Source organism: Micromesistius poutassou (assembly GCF_964030765.1).
Source record: "Micromesistius poutassou genome assembly, chromosome: 7".
Classification (NCBI taxonomy): Eukaryota; Metazoa; Chordata; class Actinopteri; order Gadiformes; family Gadidae; genus Micromesistius; species Micromesistius poutassou.
In genome coordinates this window covers 16,092,336-16,114,040 of record NC_140277.1, presented here as the reverse complement: position 1 = coordinate 16,114,040, position 21,705 = coordinate 16,092,336, and the positions used below count along the sequence as shown (strand labels likewise).

Genomic DNA, 21,705 nt, shown 5'->3' with positions numbered 1-21,705 from the left:
CCCCCCTCTGATAAGCCAGAGGCCATTAATAACACACACACACACACGATTGAACAGAACCCCATCACAACACATGGAAGCTTCCACTTTGATTTGACGACAAACCAATCCCCCCGACTCCAATGACTAGGACACCATCGCATCCCGGGCCCAGTTAGGCCTGTACGAACGGGGGACTCCCTTCAATGCGCATGGATCTTATCCGCCCGCCCCCCCCCCCACCCCCCTTCCCCGTCGTGTATATCGACGAGCGGAACCCCAGCCACGGTGTTTGCATTGTGGCTAACAAGCAGCGCCGACGGAGCGTACGGCAGAATACCGATTCGTCCTCCTCCTCCTCCCCTGGCGACGTCGATTCCCTCGTGACGCCTATTGTGTTCCTGCCCGAGCTCAGGGGATTAAGGGTGCAAATTAGTCTTTGCGCCGAGAGCTGCATCATCAGCAGCAACACGGGGGGGGGAGCCCAGATTGCCGCCGCTCTAAATTAAAGCAGTCCACGGCATCGCGCTTGTATGGAAGCTGTCGAGAGCCATCGCGCGATATTAAACCGGTCACAGCCGACGCCGCTTATTAAAGCCGTCAGCGCCTGTGGAGATATTCAGCCGTATCAAAGCCGTATTTAGAGCTGTGTGCTGAAGTGTCGAGGGAGGTCGTTCTGACAGCCCCGCCACGGCCATGTAGAAAGTGCCTCTTTTTGAAAACCGGGACGGCGCACAAGTTGCAGCACGTGAGCTTCTCTGCAACCTCACCAAGGTGGTGGTGGTGGGGGGGGGTGGTGGTGGTGGTGGGGTGGGGGGTGGTGGTGTCCAGGTGACGCATCGCTTGAGATCACAAATCCGAGTTCCACGGAAGAGTGTACATTTTGTTCTCGCGAGGGCAACCGAGACGCGTCGGCGTCTGCGTCTCCCGACACTGCCGAGGAAAGAGGCAGCGGCAGAGGGCTGGCAGTAAGAGACAACGGGAGACGTAAGGGATCTACGGAACCACGGGTGTACATGTACGCTTGTTCAAACACTGGCATTTTACTGGCACTGGCACACACACCCCCCCCCCCCCCCCCCCTCTCCTCCCCCTCAAAGACCACAGCTGACCTCCGTCAGCAGCACGGCCAGCATGTCCTGCCTCTGGAAGCGGATGGCCAGGTGCACCAGGGTGAAGCCGTCGTCGAACGCCGACGGCCGGTTCAGCAGGCGCACCTCGTCCGACGTCAGCTGTCGCGCGATGTCGCCGCCGGACGACTTGTAGGCCTCCACCGCCGCCAGGTCCCCCTCCACCACGCCTGAGAGGGGGGGGGAGGGAGGGGACAAATATAAAAGGAGGTTAAGACGGGATGAATTGAGGAAGGAAGGAAGTGGGAATGTGCTGAAGGTAGCCTGGTTTGTGAAGGTGGCCCTGTTGTGTAAGATGTTATAAATACATGACGGGGATATGATGGCCGAGCCCGTCTAAGATCAAAAAACGTTCCACGGTGAGGATTCTTGTTCACATTCTGGCGTCGGTGCATTTTTTATTTTTATTTTTTACTTAGACATCAACATGGCTGACAATGTCAGCCAAATGAAATGAAAAGGAAAAAAAAAAAAAGGCTAATAATTGAGGGTATGAATAGGCATTCAACCAAAAAATTGAAAGAGACCAATTAACAAAATATGACATTTCCATGACAATAGTAATTTCCAAATAACTGCCAGCTCCATTTCTGCCGTTTACATTCCTCTGTGTTCACTGGGACATTAAACAGAATTTTATTTGCAGATGAGCTAGCTTCAAAATGGACCACACGCACATACACACATTTTAACTTCTTTATTTATGTCCGCAATTCATAATAAATAGTATAAATAAATAAAGTACATAAGGACATAGATGTTAGATACAAAACATTGCTCAGGCTTGATCCAGCAATGTGGGTCTGATGAGAGTTCAAACAGCAGAACACACACACACACAACACTACACTACACAACACTACACTTTAGCTGCATAATCTGCTCGTCCACAAACTCTCTCTTGTGGAGTGTGGGAGAGAGAGAGAGAGTGGGAGCTAGAGACATAAACCGAGTGGGAGGACTCTGAGATGAACAACCAGATCATGGAGGCTTAGAGAAATGTGGAAATGGAGCAGAGGCACTCCCCACAACACTAACAACACATTAGTGTGGGGTTGGACATGTCTGCCCTCTGCTAGTATACTCTGCATGTCGCTCTTTCAGGGATGGACTGAGACAAACAAGGGAAAGTATACTACACATACACACACACCAAAGATATGGAAACGTAAGAATTAGCAGGGGCAACGACGTGTCATGTTACACACAAGGGTATGAAACGTTCGCTACTCAACTCAACTCTGTGATACGTGGGTGAGGTTAGTTTGAGTGAGCCGTATTCCCTGGTTCTCGTTCTACGCATCCCGCTGACCTTGAGAAGAGTCAAAATGAATGAACCGCCATGCTTGCTGAGGACATTAGTGCGTAATGGATGGTTGAGGTTGTTCTGTTAGAGTGGATGAACCACCAAACAGACGCTTCCCACATTGACCGCTGGGAAAACTTTGAATAGTCCATATGAATTAAATGGAAAATGGTCCTCATTCACACGGCGCTTTTTATCCAAAGCGCGTCACAGTGTCGACTGACATTCACCCGTTCACGCACACATTCACACACCGACGGGCGGAGTCAAAGCACGCAGGGCGACAGCCAATTATTAGGAACATGTCGTGAAACTAGGCACAGTTTGCATTAGCTGGTTATGGCAGTGTGTAATAAGAGCTGAATACGCTTAAAGGACAACATAAAAAAAAGGCACGCTCGCTTAAATGTTTGGGACTAGTAAAGAGAGACAGAGAGACATTTTCACCATAAAGGCCCCCCCCCCACCAAATGCAATCTCCCGTACTACGTTTGTGATTGACAACGTGATTGTGACAACGTGATTGACGGGCAAGATGGATTTCTCGTCTCGACGGAGGGGAAAGGTTCCCTGATCAGCAATGAGCCGCGAGCAGCCTCCCAGCGACAAGTGTTCATCCAGAGGCAGGCGCGCAGTCAGCCGGAACAGATACTCTCACATAATTGTTCACTCACCATTAGCCGACAGATGGTGATGGAACTTCTAACAAATTATTACAACCAAAGTCTAGTTTCTAAAAGGCTGCGTCCTCTCTCCGGCTCTTTGAGCCCCCCTCATTTGTTTTTTCGATTTAATGTGCGTTTATTTATTATTAATTACTAAAAACCAAAATGTCCCCCATGTCATAAAACGATATTAAAACAAACACAATAATGTCCTGAAACATGTTTTTCTGACTCAGCAGCACCTCGTAGCAAACGCTACAATACAATAACTGGCGGGTCGGGAGTCGGGGGCAGTGAGCTTTAACGCTGACACAAAACAACTCCCCGCGGACGGACGGACGGACTTCCTTGGGCCGCTGTTCCTCATCACCGCAACATAGCCTTCATCCAGACTAAACCTGGCCGACAGCCCGCCGGGCAGAGTCCCCTCCTCTTACAGGAACACAACAGCCTGCTGACGTCCACACACACACAAGTATCTCTGGTGTGTGTGGTGTGATTGATCGCCGACTAGTACGGACCTGCCATCGAAATGACAGCCCACCCCCCCCCACACACACACACACACCCCACCCTCCGGCAGCTCCTCCAAGGACACCGGCCGGGGACAATAACACAGGCCTGACCCGGATTAACAGCCGAGAAAGCAGCCTCTCCGACACACGCTAACATCCACTGTTGTCAGGTCTTTTTTTTTTTTAGGTTGCAATGAAAGTGCATAGGACGGAGGCGCCGCGCTAAGTGACAGCATTACCACAGCGTGCAGATTCAGTCAGTCAGTCAGTGCGCGGCCGTCCGGCCCTGATGAGTGAGTGTCTCGGGGCAGAGGGGAAGGCAAGGCAAGGCAAGGCAAGGAGGATGCCAGCTGGACGCCGTTATGGGCCCAGCCCCTCAGAGGGGTGACCGTCTGTTGGATGACTGTGTCTACATCTGCGACGCCTCCCCCCTTACCAGGGACACTGCATAAGGGCGGGGGGGGAGCCAATCAGAACGAGAGCATTTGAAACACTCCCCAATACTATGTTTGGAATGTGATCTTGTTTAAGCATAATCTATTCAGTGCATTGGACGCCGTAGGTAGAGGAGTACGAGCTCGTTTTAAAATGAATAAAGCCGACATTTTGGTCGTATAACGCTTTAATTAATAGCATATATGCCTTGCAAAGATTATTATGTACATTGATTTGTATATATGTATATGTACTGTATTACCTGCTATTTTCAGACGGGATATGTGGTACATCCAAAACATCTGCTTAGCAGACACTTTTTTTTATTATTATTACCCCTCCCAGACATCCGTCTTCATTCATCAGACCAACGTAAACATACTCACTTGATGCTCTCTTGAACCATTATCTGGGCACTCACACATACAGAAATACAGAGTCCTCTGTGTGTTTCATTGACGAGCTGTTTAACTCACAACAACAAGGCAATGGGAAAAAAAAAAAAGACTCCTCGACAGTTGGGAATCCGTTACAGTGCACCACAGAGAGTTCCCTCAAGTTGAGCGGATCCTCTGATCTGCGCTTTACCTTTGACAGGTTGAATTTGTCGCCACAGAGACGACACTGTGGTTCCAAATTCCAACGACGCAGAGTGGCTTCTTACAAGCCCTGTTCAACATGTTTTTTGGTTTAAATAGTTTCAAGCGTGTTCTCAAGTGTGTGATGCCAAATATAGACAACAGCATAGCATACCCCACGGCGGAGGGGCAACTCGTTTCGACAAACGCTTGGGTTCACCGAGATCTCAAAATGAAAGGGCCTCAGTTCTTTGTATCCCAAGAGGATAGGGGAAGGTCCACTTATGAGTGCACAACGCAAAACAACAAACTTATGAGTGCACAACGCAAAACAACACAACTTGCAAAAGCCCCGTCTTGGAGGAAAAAAAAAGTGTATATACGTGGCTATCTTTGCATGTGCTTTGGTGATGCATTAGGTGGTTTCAGAAGAACAGCGATAAAAATCCACACAGCTGAGTTATCGTTATGTGACACAACACCATCATTTGGCTGTGGTCTCACACACACACACACACACACACACACACACACACACACACACACACACACACACACACACACACACACACACACACACACACACACACACACACACACACACACACACACACACACCTTCTTTATTTTTAAGCTTGCACTGCACCATGTAATGCCATTTATAGCACAGCAGATCAGTTGGGACTATGTTTACCAGCCCGGGTGCGCGTACGTGCGGGATCACGTGCGTGTGTTTGCAGAGGGGAACCTCCATGCCCTGTGACAGGGGGGGTCTCCGCCACCTCATGAGTACAGATAGGAGGCGGGGGGGGACTCTGGACCCTATTGGCATACTGATAATAACATCAGTCATCAGAGGCCCTCCAACCATACAACCTGATAGGGCCTGGCCTCTGAGATGGTAAGCTAGGGTCACACGCAATAGCGAGGACGGTTTCGGATTGGACTAGCTCACTGTCTATAGAAAGGACAATGTTGCAACAGTGTGTGTGTACACTGGCGCCTTTAATGGCTGTTTGTCCTCCACGGGCCTGTGGTTTTGGTTGGACTTTTCGTTCCTTTCTAAAGCATGTTGATAACTGTAAAACGCCAGTACTTATCCAGGTGGACTTGACGATGATCCAATGTGTTATTCTGCGTTAGATGTTTAGGGAGGTTAAGGCACAAGGGAGGAGGAACGTCACGTTATTATTTTTAAACTTCAAAAAGGACGTATGGCTGCACGATCCTTTTGCTCGAATTAGAAACCTATACTTCACACAATTGCACAGCTTTATATAGGCATGGAATGTACCGGTCAAAAATACCTTTTGAAACAAATAAACAGAAATTATTAATACAAATACCCCCCCCCAAAAACGGACTATATCACACTTCTGTTCGTGGTGTGATGGTAGGGAGTTATGAGGACAGAACTTTATTTACAGCTCCACAAGAAGGGCCAGAATGTCTAGTATGTGAGGCAGAAAAACATCAACACCTCCACCTACACCTACACCTGGTGCAGTCCGTAAAACAGGCCAGCGATACAGAAGCCGACTTTTACCAGCTGGCTCAGACAGCAGCCCTGAATCACAACACACACACGGACCCCATCCGCACACGCACACGCTGCCACTCCCCGGGGGGGGGGGGGGGGGGGACACTCACCTGCACACGCGTTGAGGAACAGCCAGTCCGTCCTCCTCATCCGGTTCTTAATCTGCTTCAGCTTTTTAAAGTCCAGCTCCAGCTCCTCGGTGCCCGCGACGCCGGCGCCCGACGCCACCTCGATCCTCTGGAAGTCCATCTTCACCTCCGACTCCCGCGCGGGGGTGGGGGTGGGCGGCGACCTCCGCTGACTGCCGCCGCATCCCCCCGTCCCGCCGACCACGCCCCCCGCCGTCCCCGCCACGCCCCTCCGGTTGTCCCGCTCCTGCTCGTTCAGGATGGAGGGCGTCGGCGGTGGCGGCGGCGGCGGCGGCTGCTGGCACTCCGGCTCCGACGCCAGCTCGATGGACTCGGCCGGCGGGCCGTTGGGCCGCGGGTGGTCGCACACCACGCACTTGCGCGCCTTGGGCCAGTTCTCGTACGTGCAGGCGGCGCAGGTCCAGTGCTGCGCCCGCGTGTTGAGCCGGTTGCGGTCGTTGTACTCCTCGCAGGGGTCCGTGGGGGCGGCGGTGATGGTGGTGGTGGTGGCGGTGGTGGGGGGAAGCGGCGGCGCCGACGACGACGACGAGCGGTACCCGGTGCCCGAGGTCTGGGGTAGCTCCGTGGGGCTGCGGGGCTGCCCGGCGCGGTGGTGCCCCCTGTGCTGCTGGCCCTGCTGCTGCTGCTGCTGCTGCTGCTGCTGCTGCTGCCTCTGGCAGAGGCACTGCGTGCAGCGGATGGCGCGCGGCCAGTTCAAATAGGTGCACATGTGACAGGACCACTTGCTGGGCGGCGGCGGCGACTCGGGGGCGTCGGCCACGCGCACGCGGGGCCGCGCGCTCGAGTCCGGGCAGATGAGGAGGCTGGAGCCCCCGCCCTGGTTGGGCGGGCTGTTGCTGTGGCCGGCGGGGTCCCACTGGTGGCGGCGGCCGGCGTCCAGGGCCGGGCTGCTCCTGAAGGGCTCCTCCGTGATGATGGCCCCGGCGCTGGGCCTCTGGGCGCGGCACATGGTGCACTTGATGGCGGAGGGCCAGTTCTCGTACGTGCAGTAGTCACAGGCCCACTTGGTGCCGACCTCGGTCATCGTCGGGCGGCCGGCTGCAAGGGGGGGGGGGGGGGGGGGGGGCTGCCGCTGCGCTGCTCAGAGGGGTTCTGAGCGGGGCTGGTCCTCTCTGCGGGGCGGCGGGGGGGGTGGGGGGGGGCGGGGTCACACAGGCAGGCGGGACGCTGAGACCCTGGGGGGGGGGGGGGGAAGGACGCACAGCTTGGGTTAGACAACAGAGGTGGTGCAGGACGATGTGTATTTGTGACTTTCAGTTTTTGGTTTGCAACCCTTCTTTTTTTTGGAGCGCTCTCCGAGGCATTGCGTACACAACAACGGTTGTTAAATGAAACGTCCTGTAGTGCCAAATATTAAATCGAACAGATCCTTGATAAAAAAAAAAACTTCTCAGATCAGATCAGTTTATAAAGATTAAAGTTTAGAAAGAATATACGTAACGTGCTTTTGTTGATCCCATATTATAAACAGAGATGCTAGTTAACCAAAAAAAAACGATGCACCGTGCTGCTTCTGTCACACACAGGTGCATCTCTTTACAAAAGGGGCAGTATTTGACTATATCCAAGTGGGGGAAACAGCCGTAAGCAGCACATCACCTGTGTTTCTTTACATCTGGGGCAGCCTCTACCAAATACTGTCTGGCAACTCCAGCAGGGGAATGGCTCGTATGTAAAAAAAAAAAAAAAAAAAAATGCTACAGTTCTTGACCCAGCACTAATTTGTGGCACTGTAAATCAAATCGAGTAGGGGTGAAGCGCTTTTTTTGTCAGGTACCAGAATAGTCTGGTCTAGTACGAAGGTACATATGTTAACACAATAACAAAAGATAAAAGAAATAGATAGAGACAAAATAGATACGATTAAAAAAACGCAATAAGACATGCAACAGGCATATGATCATGATTTAAATAATGCAATACCTTACAAAATTGATATACTTAAGGTAGGTTATATGTGACCTACTGAGATGTTTGAAGCTGAATCTTTTTTCTTTTCTTTTAAACGCTGCATTCATAGCCCAAACTTTGTTAAGTGTGTGCACTCACTGCAATGGGCGTGACTAATGGGCCGGGTGGGACCAACTTTGTAAACAACTTTTAAAAAATGCATAGCATGGAACACCCCGGCTGTGTACGACCTACCTGTGGTGGTCCACAAGCCTTTCCTTTCACCAGACGTGTGAAATTCGACATTAAGGTGGGAGACAGGATTCAAAGTTCAACACTGGTCGTGCTGAAGACCTCCCCTAGTATGCCTCGTATGTTGTGCATCCTGTGCTGCTGTGTTTAAAGACAGGGGGCATTAATCACTGTTTTTAAAAGGTGGCTTCACTGAACAGGTCGCCCACAGCCCTCCAGCTTGTTTTCAAAAACTACTATTAGTGCATTCAGCACTTGTGTTTTTTTATTTATTTTTTAAATCGTCAACACCAGTTACCTGTTCAATGTAAAACTGTCTAGTGCACACATCGTACGCTAAGCGAGTGCAGCGAGTGAAAAGCTTCAATCGGACTCGGGGGAAAAAAACAACCACGGCATTAAAATAAAGCAGCACAACAACAACAACAACAACAACAACACTGAAGCGCTGCTGCAGCAGCTGCAGCCAGGTCCAGTTTTTACCAAACAAACTAAGTTAGCTAACATTAGCATCGGCTGACATTTACACCAGCCCTCTCCGGTTCGCCCGTCTTGACTGCGAGTGACTGACTGAGTGAGCACACGGTACACAATCATCATTACAGCCAGGAAGGAGGAAAGGAAAGAAGTCACTTGAATTGGAAGAGTCCACCGTAGCGGCTAGCGACCGTGACCTTACCTCCTCTCTCTTTCTCTTCCCCCGTGTTCACACCCCGCCGTGCCTTCGACCACAACAGCGGCTCCGCGTCTCCGGCTCTCCCCGGGGTCCCGATAAGTCGAGCCGCCGTCTGCTACTTGGTGGAGCGCCGCATATCTATCTACCGCCACCGCTCCCGGGCTCCGTGTGTGGACGGGAGTGCACACATCCACGCCGATTATCGACCCCCTTCCCCCCCCCTCTCCGAAGCCCTGCGTCGACCGTCTGGGAGGTTTTTAAGTCATTTTAATCCACATTATTGTACGGCGATCCGATATCCTTCAATGGCGGCACAGGGACTCCGAGAGGAAGGCCAGGGTTGCACTGTACACTACGGAGTAAAAACCCTCATCCCTGTTACAGTCAGAGACAGGATTTACCACCTGAATCTGCCCGGCCAAGCTCATTGGCTACTCTTTCTGTATCCACTTACAAGGACCAATCAGAGGCTACCATCCTCGCCCCCATAATTAAAAAAATGTTTTATTATAAACACCAACGTGAAAAAACAAAACATAACAATGCTTTGATGAATATAATGTAAATTATATCCTGAAGATCTGTGCGACCCTCAGCATTTAGCTTTTTTTTTTTGCATTTCCCCCCCCCCCCCAACTATCCCCGAGGTATCATCAGCGGTAGGATGATGTCATCGTAAAAATACTGCAGCAGCAGTCTGCAGCAATACATGACGGCCTGAGCGGTTGTTCGAGATGTTGGATGAATAACCAATAATAAAGTTGTTCCTGGCGTAGTAAATAGTAGACCATGCATCGACCAAAACGCATTTTTTAACCACACTTTTAATGCAATGCATTTATACAGTATATGGATATACTGTGTGTGGGTGCTATATCCATATAAGGGCTTTACTCTCACGCAATGAGCTGTTGAGCTCTATATTTTCTTTCTTTGTAATGTATCAGTGTATCAATAAAAGACATATAAATGAACTGTTTCTTCCAAGCACAAACCATGCAATCTGCATTATTTTTTTTAATTGCATTTACACATCTCCCCCCCTCCTCCCCAACCTATTAAAGATATGCAAAATAAAAAGGAAAACACAGGGAGCGTGTCACATAAGCATGTCTCATTTAATTAACTCAAAATTTAGGACCATGTATGTGTGGGAGGGGAAAACCTGCGCAGCTAAAACATGACTCTTATCCCCTCTTACACATCACATACAGACGACAGACTCACAAGACACTGGGCTTGTGGAGGACTGAGAGTCAGGCTAAATCTGAAGGTGCAATGACCTCCTTTAGAAAGGGAGCACCTCCTTTCTCCAGCACCAGCAAGCCAGGCTATTTGCCATTATTAAGCTAAACGAATTTCAAACACTAAATCCCAAATCCATTCCAACGCTTTACACCTGCCACCCTGTAATCCAACTGTCCGAGATAAAGTACAGTACGAGCTGTTTGTTTCCTTTACATTCATATTATATTTATATATATTATCCAGTGCTCAGAAGGAACTCTCTCTATGTGAGTCACTGGTGTACCACTCACTCGTTTATATCCGATAGTGTTGGCCTCTGAATCGCCATGTCAACACTTTTCCCCCCCTAATCAATCTGTCCCAGCGCATTGAGTTAGGAAATAGCAAAAAAAACATGAAACACTTTAAGGGTCTTGAAGCTAAAGCAACCTCTTAACAAGTAAAGCTGTTCCCTATGCAGTTTTAACTTTTTCTATATTTCCTATGCAAAGAAAATGCAACTTGCTTGTGAAAATTGACTTTCAGCCGCAATGTAAAAGCATACGTCCAGTATAACAGTCTTAACGCGGTTAACCTTGTTCATGCAGCCAGGATGTCTTAAACTCAGGACCTATAACCATTGTGTTTGTTTCTGTTTTTTTTTTAATCTTAAACTGCCTTTTCAAAATATTTCTTTCTGGTAGTTAATTCGGTAAAATGTAATAATCACCATATCATTCTAAGTTTACCTGGGAGGCTTCTTACATTTATGAATTGAAGCTCCCTCTATCTGTACATTATATAAATATACAATTCCAGTTTCAAATAAGTAGCAAGCAAGACATTTGTAAAGCTGTGTCACATGTAAATTATAGGTCCATCTTAAAGCCTTTGACAATTTGGTTAGAGTGAAAAATAACAGAAAAAAAAAAGAAATATCACATATAAGGGTGTGCAGTGTTTTCAATATCAGTTGTAGAGATGAAGCAACACATTACACTAGTGCGGTGTAATTGTATAGCAATTAACAACAACAACAAAAAAAAAAAATACATTTTAGGAACAGCATAGATTAAAAAGTCATTGCAAATGCATTCTGTGTCCAGTTACGGATGTGTGACACAATCCCGATAGGAAGGCACTGTAAACCAATCTAAAGCCACGGTGTTTCTGTCTAACGTCTACATACATAACATCTGAATGGTCAGGTTTGAAATGCATGAGGTCTGATGTGGACTCTGCAGAAAGACAGAACGTGATCTGCCATGGTAACCAGGGTTACAGTACACACAGTACAAGAGGCAGTTGGCCTTCCATAATGAATTTAATAGACACCAAGTCCACAGACACAGCTTGTGTAATGTTAGTAGTAGTTTACGGAGGGGGGGGGGGGGGGGAGGGTATGAGAAGTGTGAGGCAAGTGTGCGAGAGATGACTTTTAGGGAAAGAAAAAAACAGGCAGGTGCAAAGTTTGTGTAGTGTTGTTGCTCTGTGGTGCAGCTTTAGTGGAAGAGCCATCAGCATCAGGTAAAGCTACAGTACGTTTGTTTGCCCTGTGTGAACCCAAACCAATGTACAAAAAAAAGTGGCACATATTTCCTCATTGTTAAAGCACAATATTAAAAATAAATCGGATTAAATCTTGACTAGCTAAGTGCAGCGAAGCGCATTTGATGTCCGTGTTCATCTCAAAAAAAAAGGAGTCACTGATATCGTCGTTGATTAAGCGAGTTTCACAAACTTGTTACTCTGACAAAAATACATCAGCACCTAGTATAGAAGTGGAAGGATGAATGTGATTTAAATCAATTTTTTTTACTTCATCTTAATAGGCATCTCGACTATTTATTATAGACATACTGTGCTTGTATGAAAACAAAACTACTAATGGACATCCAAAATCAAAATGACCCAACTGTGCAATTTAAAGAAGTAATTGTCAACATACATCTTTCTTTAAAATAAAATAAAAACACGTGCCTACCTCATAAGAAAAAGAAAAGTTTGAAGGCCGCTTTTTTTTTTTTTTCCCTTTTGCTTTTCTTAAATAAATCGAAGGCAAAAATAGTGCAAGAGGTAATGGTATCGTTGGGTGCTCAGAGATGCGCAAATAGCATGATCCAGTGAAAGTGAAGTAGCATGATCCAGTGAGAGTGAACTAAAGTCTGTGTCGTACCAAGAGGCCTCCCCCCCCAGACCAGTCGGCCCACCGCCGCCGCCACTGAAACAACACCCCTCCACTACGGAGTGACCCGATGTTTAAAGAACACATTTCTCCAGTTACTCCCATTAAGCCTGCAAAGCCGGGGGGGGGGGGTTAGTGTTCCCCTAAAAACGGAGATCAAACTACAGACGAAATACGAAAACGCATACGGTGGAAACATCCCGCTTGTGCGCGCCTTTTCCTCTCTCGGGCCTGCCACTTCCTCCCTCGGTACAGGAAACGCATCACGTCTTTGATTGGGCTATTGATTCATCACACCGGGCTGTCTGGTGTCCCTTTTGGCACACACACGGCGGCGCGCGGCTCTACGAGGTCTGCGAGCCCCGCGCGTCTCCGTCAGGGCCGAGCGCTGCCGGGCGGCGCCCTTGTGCCAACGCGCTGGCGGAGAGTGTCGCCGTCGAAAGCGCGCCGCCGCTTACCGTTACGTTCTCGTACTCGCTACTGTCTTCGTCCTCCTCCTCCTCCTCCTCCTCCTCCCCCTCCTCGTCCTCCTCTTCGTCGTCCTCCTGCCCTGCAGCTTGTCTGTCCAGGGAGTCGGAGCTGGAGCCGTCGCCGTTGCCCAGGTACGGCGTGACGGTGGGCGGGGCGGCGGGACCCGGGCCGGCCCCGAGGCCCAGCCCGAGACCCGCGCCCAGCGCCAGCGAGGCGGGGCTGGGGTGGCCCGGGGAACCCACCGCCTGGGGCCGGGGAAGCAGGGCCGCGCTGGTCGGGGCGGAGGAGGTGGCGAGCAGGGCTTCGTCGTGGGACATGAGGTCCTCGTAAGACGGGGGGTTGGGGGAGATGCCGGGCCGCTCGGGGGCGGCGGGTGTTTGGAAGGCTGCTGTCCTGGACGCGAGGGGAGCCCTGGACTGTTCCGCGTTCTCCTCCGGGGCGGGCCGGGGGGCTTCTGCGTGCTGAGCCTCCCAGAGCTCTGAGACACACAGAGAGAGGAGACACAGGAGCACATTCATGCGCGTTGCTCGGTGCAAAAACAACAAGGGATTCTTGTTGACTAGAATGAACGGCAATCTCTTTAAAAGAAGTGCCTTCTTTTTTCACGTTTGAGATGCATGGATGGCAAAGGCAAAAATGTCAACAACCTCAACAAACTCATCCACGTCATGGAATTTATTAAATGTCAATCGTTTACATACTTTTCTCCTCCTCCGCCGTCTTCTGTTTCCTGAGAGCAATTTGTTGTTTGATTTCGTTCACGTCGTCTTGAATCTTCTCTTTAACGCGCTCGCTCTGTTCCACCTCGCCACAGACCGCCTGAGGGACAACGGGAAGCACACGGCACGTTACCATTTCTCCCAACCCTCCGGGCCCTGCTTCGGAACGCTCTCGCTGTGAATGTGAAGTAAAGCGCCCCGGGATTATGGGTCTAACCTGCAGTTTATCCTGTAGTGCGTTGTAGACTTGGAAAATCGTTCGAATATCCTTCATGACGCCATCCTTGTCGAAGAACTCGGCGCTGCGGAGAAGTCAACAACCATCAATATTCCCGCGTGGAAATGTGATACGCGTGCGTGTATTTCAGGACACTCTATCCGCCAAAGCTCATAAATTGAAACCGTTCTTTCTAAATCACAAATCCGTCACAACAAGATGTGGCTTTAGATAAATTGTAGAAAGACGATACATATTCTCGTGATCACATTTCCACATATATATATATATATATATATTTAAAAAAATTGAGGTTAATCTAGGAAGGATTATTATTTTCCATCCATTTCCATCTGAATGATTGACCATCTGGTATAAAAACATGCACACACTAATAATAATAATAATAATATGGACCTCTCAAACGTACCCGTTCTCTTTGATGACGGTGGCGTAGTTGAGTGAGGTGTTGGGCACGGAGGACACTTTGTACTCCTGCTGGCTGGTGTTGCCGAGGTTCGGTATGGTCAGAGTGATCCTCTGGTTGTACCTGCTAGAGGTAGAGGTGACACAGTCAACACAGAAAGACTACTGGTATATCAGGGTATTAAACCCAGATAAGGAAGAGAAATGGCAGGAAAAGTTTTAAGGCAAGGCAAGGCAACTTTATTTATATAGCACTTTTCGTACACAAGGCAGACTCAAAGTGCTTCACAACATATAAACGTTGTCATACAATAAAATAAAGTAAAAAAAAAAGTAAAATAGATGGAAAATAAAGGCAAAGTTTTAAAAAAATGCTACAGAAAAGGGCGAAATAGTGACTCACTTTTAAAATCATCACCTTTGACTTGTAATCATTGTTTAATCAAGGAGCATTTCACAAACATGGTCAGCAAGTAGGCAGCGATTGTGTGCGTTAGTGTTGAAAGTGCACTACACTGTAGGGTAATGCATTTACTTATTTATTACCTGCGGTTGGGCCTAAAGAGCACATACTCCAGAGCGTGTGTGGAGCTGTTGGCTGTGGAGATGAAGCTGAAGAGAAGGAAGACTAGGTCTGGTACGCCCAGCAGCTGGGTCAACTGTTTGTGGATAATCTGTTCCCTGAATGACATCTGCTGCTGCGTGTTCCTTCGGAACCGGTACCAACCAATGACATTCTGGCAAAAGAAGGGAGGAGGTGTGGTCATTCTTACTGTACTATCGAATAGCACTCAAGCTTGTCACTTGAACGACGTAAGTAATTGCGCATTGGTAATAAAAGACGAAACAACGTCAAACATGTGCAGATCATAATATAAAATAAACTGAATTAAGATACATTGGCGCTTGAACATAGGAAAAACACTTACTTTCTGTCTGTCTTTAAGTATTCGCTTAAGACTTTCTTCGTCAACTTTTCCCGCATAGTCGTAAAAGCTGCAAGATCAAACAAATGTGTGTCAAGAGGCTGGATGTAGAATATGAATAGCCTTGCTATTCACACTGTACAGAACCATGTAGCATCTTGGATAGGTCGTTATCATTCCAATCCATTTATTGTGTACTACAACCTGCTGAAAGCTGGTTGCACCAAACATTGAACTAGGAGTTTTTAAGTTTAAAAAGTAAGTATTCATTACTGGACACAATGATCTGTATTTGTTCAATCAAGATTTTTTTGATCTTACCTAAATAACTGCGCGCAAGGGTTATGGTTATGAATTTCTGTGTAGAAAAATAGTATTATTAATTAATTATGAGCTCCCATCTTTCTAGAATTCCCATTCCAATTTTGCATGCACTCAATTATTTACTTACATCTACCCCCCTAAAAATCAAAGCAAACATACATTTTAATACGAGCGCCTCACTTACCAACTACTTGCAGCAATTCTGCAGTGCTGATCTGGGTGTCACTAATGCTGACGGTCTCCTCTTGCCTCACTTCTCCAAGCAGGAAGCCCTCCTTCAAAAACACATCGACCTTATTTAATATGGACAAGCGAGCAGATATGTTGCACATGAATCGAGATGAACCTAGCACCATATAACCCAGTCGTTGTGTATAAGAAACGAACACACAGAGAGGTAACATAGAATATACGGAGTCGCCTTAATAAAGGGCAGTCTCACCCTTTGATGGTATTTGAGGAATGTATTTAAGAACCTGTTTAAGGCTGCCCTGGCTGGCTGAATAGCTTCAAGTTGGTTGAATAAATCATATTTACACTCAAGCATTGTAAGTCAAAACGTCTATCGATTGACACGCGGCTTACTATTAAACATCCACACGTCAAACCCTGTCCAATTGGCCACTTGGGGTTAGTTTAAAAGCGACCTGCTACTTATCCGTGACACTTTGTAACTTTGCTTAGCTGTCAAGATTGACCAAAACAAACGTGGACAAAAGTGTTGCACAAGTGGGGCATACACTAGTAGCCAGCCAATTCCAAAACACTGATGTTGTCGGGACACTTGAAACACTGAGGGAACACAGATGTTTTGAACGTGTTGCATTCTGCATTCTGTAATCCGAGGTGCGAGTGACACACGGAAGTGCCTCCCGAGCTCCACTAGCTTCGCTCACTAGGCGGTAGCTAAAGGCTAGTCTCCCAACACCACCACCACTACCACCACCCACCATGGCCCCATGAAAACAGGAATGGACGGGATATAAGCATGCACGTTGTTAGGTCTGCAGCAGGAGGCGTTAACCCTGATCGTGATGTGAAACACAACATGCATCTGGATAGTTTTTTTGTATAATAGCCACCCAGCCAGCAACAGGATGATGATGACAGTGGAAAACAACACAGCCATAGCGCTCAGAGTAACCCTCCAACACCCAGGGCCCCCCCGCCCGACCGACCGACCGACCGACCGACCGACCTCCCCTACCGTCCGCCGACAGCGAGGTCGCACCCGAGCAATGGTTTACACACTCACGCCAATCCGATACTTACGTGGTCGGAATTGCTGTTAGCGCTGTGGTAGCACACAGAACTAAAAGTGTAACCCGAAATGGAAGCCGCCATGATGGAAACGTCCGCCGAGCCGACATCGGCCATACGTCACTCAACTAGCGTCGGGCTTAGGCCCCGCCCCCAAAAAAGTGGGAAAAAAAATAAAATGAGCTTCCTGCATTCTTTTAAAGAAAAGAAAAAAAAACAATCGTCTCTTTCTTGTGATTTTATGATCTAAATAAATCAAAATATAAATCAAAAGAAATAAATAATAAAATGAGATTTGATAAGAGATGAAATTAAACAAAATGCTGCAGTTGTTCATAGAGCGATCATTGTGTGTGTGTGTGTGTGTGTGTGTGTGTGTGAGACCAGTGTATTGAAGGTAAGGTTCAATATTCTGGCTGGCCCTCGCCTCTTCATGCATGTAGTTTGTCATTTAACTGAACTGTGAGCGGAAAGCATCGAACTGTTTTGGAATTGTTATTCTCATTAGTTACTTTTCGTTCACGTCTGACCTGCCACGACGCTGTGTCTTTGAGGGACGGAGATGAAAAAAAGCATGTTCATAATCAAAACATAGTCTGACCGATTGCCCTTTAGAGGTGCAGGGCCTGCTGTTTAACCCACTTCTACACTCTTACAATATGATCAAGAGATTTAAGTATCTATAGGAGTGGGCCTGCCATAGGCTACACACAAATGTCTGAAATATCTCAACCCTCTTGTGATCGATGTCTCAGCTCGAAGAAGGAGTGCATTTTTCTCTTGGTAACGTGCCAGTGACTAAGGTGGTCGTGGATGAAATATAATCTCCTGGCATCACGTCTTTCCTACAATACAACCAATCATCGGTTGTCTGGAGACCTGTAACGCCACTGTCAAAGCTCTACCGACCATCTCCAGTTTGCCGCTGTGCAGATTTGAAGAGATGTGACCCAGACTCGCATTTACATAAAGTACCCGCATGTCCCGACCCCTCTTCGCCCCAGCATGGCCGACGAATCAGAATGCACACATGGAGGTCCGAACAGCACGAAACAGGACGGAGCCAAAGGCGGAGAAGAGGATTTCGTGCCCTCAAAGCTTGGGACAAAGCAGTAGTATGTAATAGATTATATCATAACATCCGATATGGGTTAACGTTCGAGGGTTTCGTATTCAGGCACCGAAAGTGATGCAATTGCAAATGTGACACTGTTATCACTATTGCTCATGTGTAAATTAGGATTTACCAAGATTGTAGATTGTCTTGATATTTTTATATCTATTCTTTTGCCCCAAATTACGGCAATGCTCGCTGTCATGCGACTATTTGGCATCGATCTGTACCGCTGTTGGCTGTCCAGCTGGGTATCGCGAGATCACGTCCAGTTGGAGATCTGGAACTAGAATGACAGCGAATCCCTTTCAAGTTGCATCCATGCTGGCGTTATATGTATAGCAACTACAATCGATTGATCTGACATTATATTATAGAGACTATTCATATTATATTATTATGCAAAATATGCCCATTTCAGGGACAATATTTAATATTTTAAGTAAATTGCAGGTCCGTTATTTTTTATTTAACTATGCATTGTACAAATCCAGTAATCAACACACACACATACATACATACACACACACATACACACATACATACATACATACATACATACATACATACATACACACACACACACAACCTGCACCACCTTGTGGACAACACGAGACACACAGCTGGTGTCCAGTTGGGTCACCTGCCGTTATCCAGCTTGGTAGCGTGTTGGACATCCAGTTGAAATGAGTCTGTAGTCAGCTGCGACTGGCTGTTATTTTCGTTTTTATATATTCTTCTTAATCATCTTAATCATTCTTAATCATGTTCTTGTCCCCTAACCCAATGTAGCTGGGATGTAGCGTACCAAACTGAACTGGAGACATTCAGAGACATTGGAGATGTAGGTGAGATATGGTAAGGATAACAAAGTACTTGCAGACTTGTCTTTGGCTTGCGTGTATATACATACATACATACATACATACATACATACATACATACATACATACATACATGCATACATACCCGGTTTATCTATTTATTTCTGTGACTAAGTCTTTTTCTTCCAATTCTCCAAGGTTTGGACAACAAAGCATGGGTCGTGTGATTCGGTGGATGGAGAGAGCAGAGGTCCCCAAAAATGCTTCCATTCTGGATATTGGAACTGGAAATGGAGTCCTTCTAGTTGAACTGGTATGCAATTGGACTGTTCATGTTTTGGTTTTTGAAAGCATATTTCATATGGTTTACCCATTGTTCCTCTTCTTTATCAAGGCTAAAGAAGGATATACAAACCTCACAGGAATAGATTATTCGGCAGCGTCAGTGGCCTTGGCGAAAGATGTACTTCAGGCTGAAGATTTAAACAATATATCTGTGAAGGTGAGTTCATTCAACAGCTCAGTTATTTGTTAGATATCAACAATTCGTAGGCTACTTTTTCCTCTTTATTCAAAATAGGTTGAATAGATTATACGTTATGAGGTGAATGAGAGTACCATGGTAATTGTCAGGAATTAACACATCCACTCAACTGTTGGGGCCCGGGGTCATGGAAAAAAGGTTGTTCTGATGCCATTCAGGTTATGAGGGGGTTTCCTCTCCTGTATGGAGTGTAGGAAATATGTTTCAAAGTCAATATTGACCAAATTCGGAAAGTAGCTGGTCTGTGGTAAAGGTTGTGTGTGTGTGTTGACTGGAATATTGGCATCATGTCATTTTCCGTCAATTCAGAGTTGTATTTCGAGTTTAATGAAGAAGTGGAATGGAATTTGAGGGGGAGAGAAGCACAGGACAAGAGTGCTATATTACGTACAGCTGTGACTTAATCTTTCTTTCCTTTTCCACTTATTTCACAATTCACCTTCCCACATTAATCCTTCCTGTCCTTGAATGGCTCGGGCATAAACGCCTCTATGTCGGTGTGCTGATAGATTTTATATTTATACTCACACATTGAAATATTACAGTTCTTTGTTGCCCCTGGCCCCAGTATGAATCGCTCTTCAACTGACCCTTTAGTTGTTAGCATATGGCTCATTGCACTCGCCCTAGATGTCCTATGTATGGCCCTTTTGAATCAAGAGGGCCATTCACTGCCTTCCGAGCCTGACACCCTGTAGGGGTGAGGCATGGTCTTGTCACGTTGATGTTTAACGTGGAAACTTGTCACGTGTTTATATTTTGCACGATCATGCTTTTCAAATCCACACGTCCACATACCTGTGGACTGCTGTTTCTAGTCGCACTTCACATTTGAACGGTAAAACAACTTTTTGTTACTACTAACCATGCGTTTGATTTCAGGAGGTGGACTTCTTGAGCGGTTCCGGGGAGTTAAAGGACTTTGACGTGTGCGTCGACAAAGGAACGTTTGACGCGATAAGCCTGAATCCAGAGAACACTAGCGAGGTCAGGATACGCTATGTCCAAGCTCTAGGTGATGCTCTGAAGGAGGGGGGGTACTTTGTCATCACCTCCTGTAACTGGACAAAGGAGCAGCTGCTGCAGAGGTTCAGTTCAGGTAATGGATCTATTCCCCTTAACTGTTAAGGGGAATTTAACTGTTATTATAAATTGCAACATTTGTGGTTTGTGATTATTTGCTCAATCCCGCCTATTATCGCAGACCAAAATGAATTCCTATGTATTTCCCCAAAACACCGGTATCAACAACAGTTACTCTGCAACTTTGATTGATACGTGTATTATAAGGGATGTTATGCTTGTAATGTTGGTTGTGCTGTCTTGATGAATGACCTGCCACCATTATGAATAGCAATGCATCATTAGCAGCCAACTAGGTGTGTTCGTGCTCCACTTACTCACTCCTTTTGTAGATCAATTGGTCAAAGTTTCCAAGGAAAGACCTAGGACATGCTTACGTGAGGCAGTTCTCTTGGCTATAATGAAATCCTTTTGTTGGTCGTATATTGTTAGTAACCTTACACTCTACACACTTTGTTTCCGTGTTGTCCGACAGGGTTTGAATTCGTGGAACAGTTACCCACACCCAGCATTCAGTTTGGAGGCAAGACGGGTAACAATGTAACTGCACTTATCTTCAAGCGACTGCATTGACTCACATCGTTCACTGCCCCATTCAGTTCTTAGCTTCAATGTTTGTCTTTTTCCAAAAAAATGTGTGCGTTTTAATAAATGAAATGCATTATTTTTGTAACATGCGTCCTACTTGAATTTGTTTTCTGTTAATAGTATTTGTTCGGCACACTTAAGAGAACCATTATATTACACAGTAGAGGGGGCCATTTCTCAAACCTGGAATGGAGACACTTCTCAAACTACTTTTAATCTGAATTGATAGTGTGATGTTCAATACATTTACTCATCTTTTACATATATCTATCGATAAACCCCTGCCTTGGATATGTGTTTTTGGGTGTATCCCAATTTGATAATTGACATAGATGTTTCTTAAAGGGGTTACTTACTGAGATGTATGGATAAAGGTGGTTAGCTATCGTATGATATGTATTAAGATGCAATATGAAACATGTGAATATTACCTGTAGGTCGGACCCCATTAAATACATTTATGCTTATGTCATATATTATGAATAAACCGAGGTTTCAGTTCATGTGAGAGTTGAACATCTTTCTATTCTCAATTATTACATAGTTGTTCACATCTGTCAAACTGTCCTTGGAATCTTTTGTCGCTCAGTAAAGAAAAGGCTCTTTATGCAAACTGTGTTGTACAAACACATGCAAAGTCAACCTGGCAAGGCCCTGGATCTCCTTCCTGAATGTTAAATGG

The 21,705-nt window shown here is 46.7% G+C and overlaps 3 protein-coding genes and 1 long non-coding RNA gene across 5 annotated transcripts; 1 reads left to right on the top strand and 3 right to left on the bottom strand.

Moving 5' to 3' along the window:
* Positions 1-579: 579 nt before the first annotated feature.
* On the bottom strand, positions 580-7,364 carry LOC311350239 (ubiquitin thioesterase Zranb1-like; the record flags this gene model as incomplete). Its single annotated transcript, XM_084470237.1, has 4 exons — positions 6,259-7,364; positions 1,092-1,279; positions 860-975; positions 580-586 (listed from the first exon to the last, which is right to left on the bottom strand). The coding sequence occupies exons 1-4, from the start codon at positions 7,319-7,321 to the stop codon at positions 580-582; spliced, it is 1,374 nt and encodes a 457-aa protein (XP_084326363.1). The 5' UTR covers positions 7,322-7,364.
* Positions 7,365-7,373: 9 nt separating this feature from the next.
* On the bottom strand, positions 7,374-9,441 carry LOC311350421. The gene is made up of 3 exons (XR_014636658.1): positions 9,119-9,441; positions 8,443-8,580; positions 7,374-7,472 (listed from the first exon to the last, which is right to left on the bottom strand). It is a non-coding gene; the product is annotated as an uncharacterized lncRNA (long non-coding RNA).
* A 771-nt stretch (positions 9,442-10,212) lies between these two features.
* On the bottom strand, positions 10,213-16,979 carry abraxas2 (abraxas 2, BRISC complex subunit). 2 transcript variants are annotated; one of them, XM_084470460.1, is made up of 9 exons: positions 16,883-16,979; positions 15,795-15,885; positions 15,608-15,644; positions 15,290-15,356; positions 14,907-15,097; positions 14,365-14,487; positions 13,935-14,019; positions 13,700-13,817; positions 10,213-13,476 (listed from the first exon to the last, which is right to left on the bottom strand). In XM_084470460.1, the coding sequence occupies exons 1-9, from the start codon at positions 16,952-16,954 to the stop codon at positions 12,872-12,874; spliced, it is 1,389 nt and encodes a 462-aa protein (XP_084326586.1). In that variant the 5' UTR covers positions 16,955-16,979; the 3' UTR covers positions 10,213-12,871. The 2 variants fall into 2 exon arrangements, with proteins under 2 accessions (XP_084326586.1, XP_084326587.1); XM_084470461.1 differs by having other exon boundaries at positions 14,365-14,484.
* An 857-nt stretch (positions 16,980-17,836) lies between these two features.
* eef1akmt2 (EEF1A lysine methyltransferase 2) lies at positions 17,837-21,444 on the top strand. The gene is made up of 6 exons (XM_084470504.1): positions 17,837-17,985; positions 18,777-18,842; positions 19,007-19,121; positions 19,203-19,310; positions 20,235-20,451; positions 20,911-21,444. The coding sequence occupies exons 1-6, from the start codon at positions 17,876-17,878 to the stop codon at positions 21,006-21,008; spliced, it is 714 nt and encodes a 237-aa protein (XP_084326630.1). The 5' UTR covers positions 17,837-17,875; the 3' UTR covers positions 21,009-21,444.
* The last annotated feature ends 261 nt before the right edge of the window (positions 21,445-21,705 follow it).